General features: G+C 44.8%; 1 protein-coding gene across 1 annotated transcript; it reads left to right on the forward strand.

The window, feature by feature from the left end:
• The first annotated feature begins 1,332 nt into the window (after positions 1 to 1,332).
• LOC112883360 (SEC12-like protein 1) lies at positions 1,333 to 5,933 on the forward strand. The gene is made up of 10 exons (XM_025948651.1): positions 1,333 to 1,662; positions 1,757 to 1,860; positions 3,124 to 3,256; positions 3,567 to 3,658; positions 3,899 to 3,998; positions 4,098 to 4,170; positions 4,255 to 4,375; positions 4,815 to 4,934; positions 5,312 to 5,382; positions 5,479 to 5,933. Exons 1-10 carry the CDS (start codon positions 1,462 to 1,464, stop codon positions 5,655 to 5,657), a joined length of 1,194 nt encoding a protein of 397 aa, XP_025804436.1. The 5' UTR covers positions 1,333 to 1,461; the 3' UTR covers positions 5,658 to 5,933.
• The last annotated feature ends 6,414 nt before the right edge of the window (positions 5,934 to 12,347 follow it).

Below are 12,347 nucleotides of genomic sequence, written 5' to 3' on the forward strand. Positions count from 1 at the left end.
TCCCTGGCTGCTAAATCTTCACCAAAGGCGACTCGATCGATTTCACACATCTCTTCCACGACTCCATTGATTCGACAAGCATGTTGCATTTTGTGCCACCATGACTTTGAATTGGGATGCATATCATTTTTTTACTCGTTTAAGTCCCATCTCAAGTTTCATTTTTGATATTTCCAACAGTGACACGTCATCAAATAATAATTGATTGATAGACCAAAACACCCACTACAATGCATAATTTCAATTTTGGTGTTTCATATGCGTTCATTGCATTTAATTATAAGGCATATGGTGTTTTTATTTACATATCGTATTAGGTTTGTCTTAGTCAAACTTGACCAACTTTAACTAAATTTATAGAAAAGAATAATAACATTTATAATACCAAATTTGTTTCGTTGAATCCACCATAAAATATATATTAATAATGCATAGGTTGGGTAGTATATTTATTGCTATATTTTTCTATAGATTTGATCAAAATTAATCAAGTTTGACTTAGAACAAACCTAATACGACATGTAAATAAAAACGGAGAAAGTACATGGTGTTTCCATCTCCCTCTTCTTTGAAGTTTCGCCTTATCATCCAAATTGTTTATGTGTCATTTTATTAAATGAGAATGAAACTTCCATTGGAAGTGGTCTAAGGACATTTATTTCTTGCATACTATCACATTAGTAGCTAGTTGGCCCGTTCTTGATTATGTTCTTCACTAGCTTATCCATTTATTTGCTTGTGTTCTTAACCTTCTTGTACTTGGTGCGACAGCCGACTGCCTCACACTTACACTACTTGCACTTGCAAATGCCATTTTTAGCATGAATGACTGAAATATAGTAGCAAATTCCTCCTGCAGTAGTCCACAATTAGACGAGGTAATAACCCTATATGTCGGCAAGACAGTTAGTCATGCACGCTGGAAAAATTGCCCAATTTTAATGATTTGTCCAATTAGAATGGACTTTTGCAAATCGTATCCCAGTCTCTCCTATATCATTGTTACCCATCTCCATGGATTGATGCAATGATCCTTTGAGTAATACACCACAAGGTCAACCAATTAACATTTGTAATATATCGCTCACGAGATGGCAACCACCATGGAGGCCAATCATAATTCCCAATCATCCATGCTAAACCAGCCTTAATCAGACTGTCAGAGAGAACAAACAAACAAACAAACAAGCAAAAAGAGAGAAAAAAAAATCCTCAGTTGGCGTTGACCAGCACAGAAGTCAGCGAATCACGAGGGAATATCCGGTGGGCCCACGCGTAAACCCCCATCTAAACACAATGATTTGGTTTGGTCGTCGCTTTCGCCGCCGTCCCCCCTCCTCTGTTCTCCACCCATCCCCACCTCCGCCGCATTCTCGAGCTCGGCTCGCCCCCTTCCCATTTAAATCCCTGTCCCCGAAATTTAAACCCGGCAGCAGCAGATTGCCACCACCAACACCACCCATGAATAGCGCCGGCGGCGAGGCTTCGGCGGCGGGGGGAGGGAAGGTGGCGTGCGCGGCGTGGATCCGGCGCCGGGACGAGAAGGCGGCGGCGGCGCGGGTGTTCGCGGCGTACGGCCGGGCGGGGGCGGCGGGCTCCCCGCCCGCGATCGAGGTGCTCGGCTTCGACGCCAAGGAGTGCGCCCTCTCCCCCGAGCCCCTGGTGCGGAAGCGGCGCGTTTGACCCCAGCCCTGTCCCTCGGTTTGCTTGGCTCGGAATTTGGTTGTGTCTGACCTTGGAGTCGGATGCGTTGCAGGCGAGGGCCGTGCTCGGGGAGGGCGGCGCGGGCGAAGCGCCGCGCGGCATCGCGGTGCACCCCGCCGGCGACGAGCTCGTCTGCGCCACGGCCAAGGGCTGCAGGTGCGCGATTCTGCTCCTCCATGGATACTGCTTGTTGGTGCTGGTGTTAGTGTTGGTGTAGGTGGTGAAATTTTAAGGTGCGCGGGGGAGAGGACATTCTCTCGGCGATGGATTGGGTGGGTGTGGGCTCGATCCCCACTGGCCGCGCAGGAATTTCCAGATTTTGTCCATTTGGGTGATTTCAATTCGAGTGCGGTGTTGGACCGTTGCTCTGTATTGCGGATTGTTAGTACTTATATTACTGTTGGCAGTCGCGTGCGAGTTCAATGTGACTTAAGATAATTCCTCCGGTTGGATTTCTGAAGTGAAGTCTGACTTGCTATTTTAGGGAGGCTCATTTGGGGCTCTGTGTTGGAAACCCCTAGAGCATCCTCTAATCATGGTTTTAAACTTTCTTTTTATAATATTGCTGAATTGTACTGTACCGTTATTAGGACAGATTCGCTGGTATAAGTTGGACGATTCTGAGTCACATTTTGTGGCATTGGATTTTAGGGAGATCAATTAATTACTAGTGAGAGCACTGATCTGTACACTCCTTGAAAGCGCTTCCACAAAATTGGCATTTCCTTGTACTTATCGGTCTTTTGTGGCACCATAGTACCAAATGATCAAATGCCTTAAATAGATTGTGCTCAGATGCAATTGATTAATGAATTTCGCAAAATTAGTTGGGATTATAAATTATGAAAATCTTTGTGACCTTCCAAAAGTGTAGTTATTTTAATGTCTAACGGCAATAATTTCTCCTCTGGTAGTTTAGTTATGTAAGAAATGCATGGCTTGTAATTTGCGACATATAGGTAATGCTTACACTTTGAGTTTAGTGACTTTTAGTAAATCTAATGTTATTTGCAATATCTATAGATTTATGAGATTGTGTGATACAAAATCATAGATGAATGAAAAATTACCAATGTCTTTGATACTTATAGGCTTATAGCTATACGCAGCTGGCTTCTAATTGTGTTTGGTCATCAATTTTACAACACTGTTCATTTTAATGGTCATCTGGGCTGATTTGAAGCAGACTTAATTTAGTTAATGAAGTATCATTAAAGTGCGCTAGAAATATTCTTCCTCACTTTCCTTGATAATCTAGCCTGTTCACATTTTTAATTTCCGCATTTATTTCATTCCTTTTTAGTTTTGATTATATTAATGTTGAAAACTTCTCTCTTTGCTGTTCCATTTTGTTTGTCCTTTTCTACATACTCTCATCAAGTTCATGGCTTCATTATCATATATCTATTGAAACTGTAGGTTATTCAAACTGATTTTTGAAGAGTTCTCTGTTCGCATTATTCCACGAGATGCCCCACCTCTAGAATCTGTTGGACCACAGAAGTGTCTTGCTTTCAGCACAGACGGTGCCAAATTTGCCATTGGTGGAGAGGTATGGATTTGTATTATGTTCTTATCTGAATTCTGTGGGATCCTCAATTTTCTATTTCTTCTTTTGCATTCCTATTGTTTGCTGTACATGCTAAGAAGAAAGTTGTCAGCAGTATGATGTTTTTAACTACTCTCTTGCATTTAAAATCATTCTTTCATACATGCTTTGAAGACTATTTCTTCTAACTGCTTCATTTTGTTGTATGTAATCCTATTGTTCATGCAGTGTCTTGTCTGATAGCCATACTCTTCTAGCTGTATCTGATACCCATGACTACTTATGGTTCTTGACTTCGTTTGTACCTCTATAGGATGGACGTCTCAGAATATTCCATTGGCCAAGCATGAATGTGCTCTTGGATGAACCTAAAGCTCATAAGTCCTTCCGAGACATGGATATCAGGTTAGAACAAGATTAAATCATTAATTTTCTTTTTCATTCACTGTTCACAGAAGATTGCTAGAAATATCATCATAAGATTAACTAAATGCTTATTTAAATGGACACACTCACTAGAGTATAACATTGACAATGTAGTGTACTGACATTAATTTCTGAACCTATATCTTAAGTGTTACGGTTTCAGGCTACTGGTCACTTTCATCACCAACTGATACAACATCGGTGCCTTTTCTATTGTAGCTTAGACTCGGAGTTTTTAGTTTCAACATCCACTGATGGATCTGCAAGAATATGGAAGATAGATGAGGGCACACCACTGGTCAATTTGACTCGATCCTCCGTATGCTATATCTGATAAGTTTCTTCAATTTACATTTACATGTTAAGATGGTTGAGATTTTTACTATTGTTTTCCCCCCATTTCTTTGTATGCTTACAGGATGAGAAGATTGAGTGTTGTCGCTTTTCTAGGGATGGCATGAAGCCATTCCTGTTTTGCACAGTTGCAAAAGGTGTGCTTTTAATTGAACCTGAGAATCATATTTATTAATAGAAGGAGCTGATTTTGACTAGATCTGTGTTCATCACTGGAGCAGGTTCCAAAGTTGTTACTGTTGTCTGGAACATAAGTGATTGGAAGAGAATTGGATACAAAAGACTTCTGGGAAAGCCTATAGCCACACTTTCAGTTAGCTTGGATGGAAAGTATCTGGCATTGTGAGTCGATAAAATACTGCTTCTACTGTCATGCTGTACTGCTGTTGTTTGAGTCCATTTAGCATTGCTAGGGACATCTGCTCATTTTGGAATTAACATACTTCAGACTTCAGCATCTCATAGTTAATGTATTTTTTCCCCTTCAAGAGTTTAGCCTATTTTTCAGTATGATTCTGCCTCCTTGTATATCTGATTATATATGTGTTCAACTTGAATATAATATATTGACTTCATCATCTATGAAACATTAGTTGGGCAATCTGACAACATGCTAATCTTGTTGGCAAGAGTTTAATGTTGCAAATTACAATGGAAAGGAAGTCATACTATCTAGTTCTGATTATCGCTTCATAACTATGTGCTAGTTCATTGTCATCAATGCACAAATCTTTGGACTTGCTTGTATAGCATTGTTCACAAGGATCAATATTTCTTTCAGAGGAAGCCATGACGGTGACTTCTGTGCTGTTGATGTAAAGAAAATGGAAGTTTCTCACTGGAGCAAGAAGGCCCATCTTGGTTCCCCTGTCACATCCATTGAGTTCTGCCCTACTGAAAGGTAACTATCGGCTATAGCTTCACTGTTTAGATATGTAGTTTTGATGGGCAAGTTAGGCATGCTTGTTTATCATTCATCACTAGGTAGGTGGCATAGTATAGATTCATGATTGTATGCCTTGCTTAGGTATGCCCACTAAGTATTCATCGGTTGGAAATGCCCATGAGTTTCTGAATCTGAAAGTCCTTATATTCCAGCATGTGGCATTCAAATAATGTGTAGTTCAGGTTCCAGCTTAGGCCACCTTGTCCTGAATAGACTGCAAATTAGTATGGATTTCTCCCGCTAGGTTGGCATGAAATCTGAAAATACATTAAATTCACTTTTGCCATCCAAATTTCAGAAATTTCTCCTTATACCAACTGCCGGTGTTGCAGGGTCGTAATCTCCACATCCAATCAATGGGGAGCAGAGCTAACGAAACTGAACGTGCCTGCTGACTGGAAAGGTATGCGTTACACGCCCAAGTGCTATTTGGCCCTTCTGCCCCGTGATATGGTTTTGTAACCGATCTCTTTTGGTTCCTGTTTCTCTTCTCTGGCAGAATGGCAGCTCTGGCTTGTGCTCCTGGCTCTCTTCCTGGCGTCTGCTGCCCTGTTCTACATGTTCTATGAGCGCTCGGACTCATTCTGGAACTTTCCCATGGGGCGGAACCAGCCCGCCAAGCCGTGGAGCGTGCTGAAGGAGTCCCCTCCGGTCCCAGAGGACCAGACTCCATGGTGATGTTTTGCATTAGATCATCCACTTGCAGCGATCGTCTCTGGAAGTCCATCGAGTGTTGTTTTATTTCACTAAAAATCGTCAATGATTGTTCTACCACTACGGTTTTCCACTGATCTATGATCTGACCACACAAATTTGTAACCGCGGACTGCGATAATTCAGAACAAAGTGGTAGTACCTGAACACTTTCTGTATATTGAGGGGACATGCTGTGTGATTCTGTATTCTAACATTGCTCGTTTACCGGTAATTTGAAGGGAGTTAGAGCTTGCAGAAGCTATGGGGACCATTCTCACACGTATTTAAGAGCTCCTCCACCAAGATGGTCCAGAGAAGATTTAAACAATTAGCATAAGATTTAGAATTTTGTTTAGTGCTAGTTTATACCGTTTAGCGTATTGCTTTTGGTGCTTAGCCTAGAGTTTAAGCAAGGTTTGCTCTCCTCTTATTGTTAGTGCTTGCATGCACTAGGAGTTGCAATTCCCAACTTGTAAGTCTTGCAAGACTCTCCAACCATCCTACGGTTTGTGAGCTCTACATAATGAGGAGCATCAGAAAAAAAGCAGGGCGGAGATTTACTTGCATGTGGGTAAGGTCCATCTGTTATCCATGGAGTTATAGTTGATAAGATTGGGATATCATGTGTATAATATTGGAGCGGTTGAGATAGCAAGGCAGCATCTAAAAATAGATAATTCCCATCTAGATAGAAAACTGTGCAAGTTTTTTGAGCTTTAGTTTTTAGAAGGCAAAATACGCGTTTTGTCCCTCAACTTTGCCCTGAGAGTCAAGTTGGTCCCTCAAACTTTTATTTTTGGTTAAACTTGTCCTTTGTGCTGATGTGACTCTCCGTGCTAACATGAGACTAATGTGAAAAGTAATTTTTGCCATTAATTCTTTCCCATACTTAGTTTTCATTGTTGTATCGCTATGATTAATCAAAAATAGAACACAACGGATCCACAATTCTATCTACCGGCTCGCTGTCTCTTATACGTGTTGAAGTACCCTTTTAGATTTAATTTGATCTAGATCATACAAGAACGCATGTTTGTTCAACTTTCTACAACACCACTCAACATGCAAATTGAGGAGGGGAACAAATAGCCAAGGGTAAAGAGAACTTTTCGCACTAGTCTTGTACTATTATTGAGCACTTTTCGCACTAATCTCATACTATAATAGAGCATCACATCATCACATCAGTATAAGGATGGATTTTGACCTAAAAATAGCAGGGACTAAATAGGACTTTTTGAAAGTTGAGGCCATGACGAACTTGACCCTCGGAGTAAAATTGAGGGACCAAGATATCTATTTTGCTTTTTTAAATAGTGAATTCACTTCCTATCTTACTGGGATCACGGTCCTTCAACCTGTAATAATATCGTAAAATGTGCAATAATGCTGATCTTATTTGTCTATCTATTCTGCTGAGACAAATTCCAAATTGAACACTTGAATATTCGGAAATGCTATGCAAGGTTTAAGCATTTTTTTCCTTCTAGCACCTAGATTTTTTTCTAATAGGGTATAAAACATAATGTATTAGAAAGAAAGCATAAACCAATGTGTTATAAATGATCGACAACGAGCTTCTCAAGAGCTGTTGGCTTGGAATTGAATTAGTTGGTTGTGTCTAGAGCTAAAGTTAGCTGGCTGAGCTAGCCAGCTAATTAGGTGCCTTCACCGAGCTAATTCTAGCTAATTAGCCATAAGCTCTAGCCGATCAAAACAGGACGAATTGGTTCCTTAATCCTATAAAGGATAGGTAACTTCTTTTGTAAGTGTAACAAGAGATGGAGATCGATGTAATGCAATACTAGATCGCCTGCAACGTGTGTTTATGTGCGAAACAAGGAAGGGGAGCGTGTGTGTGAGGTACACAAGTGAGAGTGTTCACAAGGAAAAGGAAGGTGTGCGTGTGTGTGAGAGAGTGTTCACAAGGAAAAGGAAGGTGTGCCGTTATTAGGGATTGACGGCCTGCTGCAGGAGTCCTGAGTCTTGATTACCTCTTTAGCTATACGTACCTTCCATCTCGCCGCGACGCTCGTGAAGGTCCTCTCCAAGCCCCTCCGTGGCCGCTCCAAGTTCGTCGTCGATCTCCACAGCCCGGCACGAGAGCTAGACCTACACGGCGGCCCCGGCCCTCCACCGCACGGAGCTGACCCAACCCTACAGGGCTTCTTCTACGTTGGCGGCAACATCGGCGACAAGCTGGAGGAGGACCTGCCTCACGAAAAATACAGCCGTTAATTTGCCAGCCTTGTTGGAATGAAACATCTGTCGCGCCCTTCCTTGAGCCCTCCACCTTCTTCCTGACCAATGCAAGGTACTGCCTGGGACCTCGCACATTATCTTCTCCTGGACTCTTTCACCGGGACGATCCTCTTCGGCCACATCCTTCATCTTTATGAATCCCCGACTTGTGAAGTAGTTTGCTAAGGGTCTGTATGGATCCCAGCTTCTAAAGCAAAGTGACTAAAAACAGTGACTAAATTTTAATCACCTCTATTTGGATCAAGTGACTAAATATTATTAATGCTGTCCACAAAGACAAAAGTACCCCCATCTCGTCTCGTCCCTCCCTCCACCCGTCCTCGATCTCGTCTCCTCCCCACCCAAACCCGCCAGTGCCTCCTCTGCCACTGCCGGCCCTCATCATGGGGCTGCTTATCCTCACCGTATGGTTCTGATTCGAGGCCGGGGCGCAGGCCAAGCCGGCCCCCACGCCGGTACGCCCGTCGCCGGTGAAGGTCGATGCCGACGTGGATGTGGACGACGGCCGGAGGCGTTTCACCATCTTCTTCGGCACGCAGACTGGCACCGCCGAGGGATTCGCCAAGGTCGATACCCGATCCGATCCGGCAGCTTGCCTGTGCTCGCCCCTTTGTCCTTCCATGGTGGATCCGACATGGAGAGAAGCGGGGGCGTTAGTGGCGGCGGCACCGGCGTAGGGAGGTCATGGGTAGAGCGAGAGAGACCGAGCGGGCGAGAGAATGGAATAATAAATAAGGGGTAGGTCCTGTCAACTCTTCCTTTCCTTTTAGCTCCTTTTAGTCACTCTTTGGGGGCTAACTAAAATATTTTAGTCACTTTGTTTGGAACTTTAGTACCTAGTTTAGTCACTTTGCTTTAGGAGTTGGGATCCAAATAAGCCCTAATTTGTTCCGTCCTTGTGTGTAAGATGAGAAACAACTGCGAAAACTGACAATGAAGTGTAAGATTGTGTGTGCGCGCACGCGCGCAACACATGCGGAAACACCTATCTGATCTTGATCCAGCCGTCTCCACCCATTTCCACCAGCTGGTCCTCTTCTGGGAGAGACTGGGTCCATGCAATACAGGGCACACCCCATCAACTCGTCGGAGACAGAGCATGGAGTCACAACGAGAGTGACTGGAGCGAAGAAGAATGGCAAGGGCCATGAGAAGGATGACGCGTTGAAATCAACGATAGAGGATGGACTTTTTCTTTCTTCCACTACTGTCGGGTGACTGCCATAGCGCCATGCATCTAGATTGCAATTTAGTTTCCTTTGTTTAGCACTGGGATGGCCAGATGATATCGTATGACATTGACCGTCACGAAGTTCGCGCTCTCGACACGACTCTGAGATTACAATTTAGTCCGAATGGTGTGAGCGCGCGCGTGTGGCACACAACAAGTGAGACAGAGTGGAAGTGAGTGGTTCATTTCTAATTAACACGTTGCCCGGGACCCCCGACACATCTTCCTCCTGGACTCTGGCAACGGGCTCATCCTCTTTGGCTATGTTGGGTAATTTATAAATAGTTATAGGGGTATTTTTGTGTTATATTTTTTGTAATGTAATTGTAGTGGTGGGTATTTTTTTTCTTTTATCTACTTTAACATTATAATTTCTATTAAGAACAATCATAGAAGGTTCTTTTAGGTTCTAGTTACTAAAATAATAGATATTTAGGTGCATCGGTTCCATAAAAAGACATAATTAGGTATATCTTTACTAGACTTGAGTTAATTCATGTAAAGCGAGAACAAAATGTTGTTGCCGACAAGCTGTTGCAGCTGGCAAAGCAGCTAAATCTTAGCGCAGGATTGCATGATCGCTTAATTTCATGTGTGTCATATTGTAACTTTTCTATATATAATAAAGGTAAATCTTTATTAGCCTAATTCATAAAAAAGATGTCCATCCGTGTCATTTGTTGTCACACACTTTTCCTGCATAACTAATAACCCATTTTCACACACACTTCCAAAAAAAAAATGTTGCTTCCACATTGTTCGCCATTTATGCTTAACAAATGTAGTCTACACATTGTTTACCAACAAATGTAGCTTCCACACTAATTTAAATTTTTATCTAAATGATGGTTGAAGCTATCCTTTGGGAGAAAAAGACATTCTGTTTATTCGGCAATTCGCTTGCAGCAGAGAGTAATTGGTGGTTGAAGATTTTTTTACATTTCTTTCTGCACTGTAATGCTTTTTTAATTTTTAGTAACTGATGAGTTTCCGACCTGGCTCTTACCTGACTTGGTGATTTCTACACGTTTTTTTTGGATAAAGCTAGCCGTTAGGTTGGGGCTGCAGGAGCGCCGGGCTGAAACTCTCATAGTTATAAATGGTCCAGACCCTCTCTCCTTCCCACAACCCTTGCTCACCCGCCGCTAGGCAAGTCACCCATGGCACTAGGGCGGCGGCGGCGGCGTGCATGCACACGCGAGCAAGCGAGTAACTACGCTCCGGCCGCCCCACTGCATCTCCATCCTATGGGAGACTGGATCCTGTGATGAAGACGGCCTAGGTCTACTCGTCGGAGACCAGGATGTGGAGCGGTGAGGGTGACTCGAGCCAAGAAGAAAGGCTAGGGCTACTAGAAGGATGGCGGTTTCACAATGCCCATGACAGGGCCACATCCCCAAGTCCCTGAGCACCAAGGCGAATGGCATTGTACCTGATCTCCGGGAGCAATTGAATGCTCCAGGTGGATGCGCAAGGCAAGATGCAGCGCATCGCCGGGGGTTCGGCATTAGGAGGGGCTTTACTTCATCAACATGCACTACTGGAAAACACGCTGTCAGCATCAGTTGAAAAGGATCGTTAGTACCGGTTAGGCATGATGGTTAAAAATATGCTATCAGCACCGGTTGAAAAGGACTGTTAGTACCGGTTGAAAATGTTGCTTCCACATTGTTCGCCATTTATGCTTAACAAATGTAGTTTACACATTGTTTACCAACAAATGTAGCTTCCACACTAATTTAGAATTTTATCTGAATGATGGTCGAAGCTATCCGTTGGGAGAAAAAGATATCATTTATTCAACTTATTCAACAATTCGCTGGCGGTAGAGTAATCGGTAGAGTAGAAACACTCGAGTGTTTTTTAGTAACTGATGAATTTCCGACCTGGCTCTTACCTGACTCTCTGATTTCTACGCGTTATTTTGGATAGAGCTAGCCGTTAGGTTAGGGCTGAGGAACGCCGGGCGTTTCATCGTTATAAATGCTCCAGATCCTCTCTCTCCTTCCCACAACCCTTTCTCACCGCCGCCAGGCAAGTGCAAGTCACCCACGGCACCAGGGCGGCGGCGGCGGCGCGCAGGCATACGGCGAGCAAGCGATCGATCCCCGTCGTCATCTCGGCCGGCAGGTACGCTCCGGCCGCCCCACTGCATTTCAATCCTACCTCTCTTGCTCGCGCGCGACGGCGCGAGAACATTCGCGAGGGCTGGGCTGCTCATCCTTTGATCTCACCTCTCCGGCCGGCCGGCTCCTTCCCATCCAACAGCGAGCGGAAATGGAAGAGGTCCGCCGGCTCCCCAGCGACGCGCTCGTAGAGGCCGTCCCCGCCAGGGAGCCCCTCCGCGGCCGCTCCAGGTTCGCCGTCTCCACGGCCCGGCGCGAGATCCACGTCGACGCCCTCCACCGCACAGAGCTGCCCCCGACCCTTCTGGGATCTTCTTCTGCGGCCGCGGCGACGACGTCGAGTATGCCGACGACGGCAACCACGACGGGGAGGAGACCGAGGAGCGGAGGAGGACGACGCGCTCCTGCCCTACCTCCTGCCCCAGAAGAAATACGGGCGCTTCGCCAAGCTGTCGTCGTCGAGCTCTGCCGCGCCGTTCGTGGACCCCGCCCCTCCTCTGGGAGAATCCGGCGATGACGACGGCCCAGGCCTACTCGTCGGAGGCCAGGGCGTGGAGCAGCGAGGATGACTGGAGCCTACATGAGAGGCTAGGGCCACTGGAACGATGGCGATTCCGCAATGCCCGTAACAGAGACCTCATCCCCGGCGAGTCCCTGGGCGCTAAGGTGAACGGCATGCTGTACCTGATCTCCGGGAGCGATCGGATCCTCCAGGTGGACGCCAAGGGGAAAACGCGGCGCATCATCCGGGCGCCAAAGGTTCGGCACACCAGTACATAAACGATCTTTTGTCTTTATCATTTGTCCTGGCCGTTTTTATCCGGAAATGATGAAAGTATTAGTTCCAGATCCAACGGCTAAGAATCCGGTGATTTTAAATCCTGGTTGAAGCATCCAACCGAGACTATTTTTAGTCCCAGAGTTATTTCTCAGGGTCATTGGTGCTCACAAATTAGCACACTAGAAGTGCTGCTGCTTAGGGAGTACTTGTCAGTATCTTCAGTAAGAATTGTAATTTATCTTCCAAGTATATGGAGCAGCTAGCTGCTAGTA

Source organism: Panicum hallii, chromosome 2 (genome assembly GCF_002211085.1).
Source record: "Panicum hallii strain FIL2 chromosome 2, PHallii_v3.1, whole genome shotgun sequence".
Classification (NCBI taxonomy): Eukaryota; Viridiplantae; Streptophyta; class Magnoliopsida; order Poales; family Poaceae; genus Panicum; species Panicum hallii.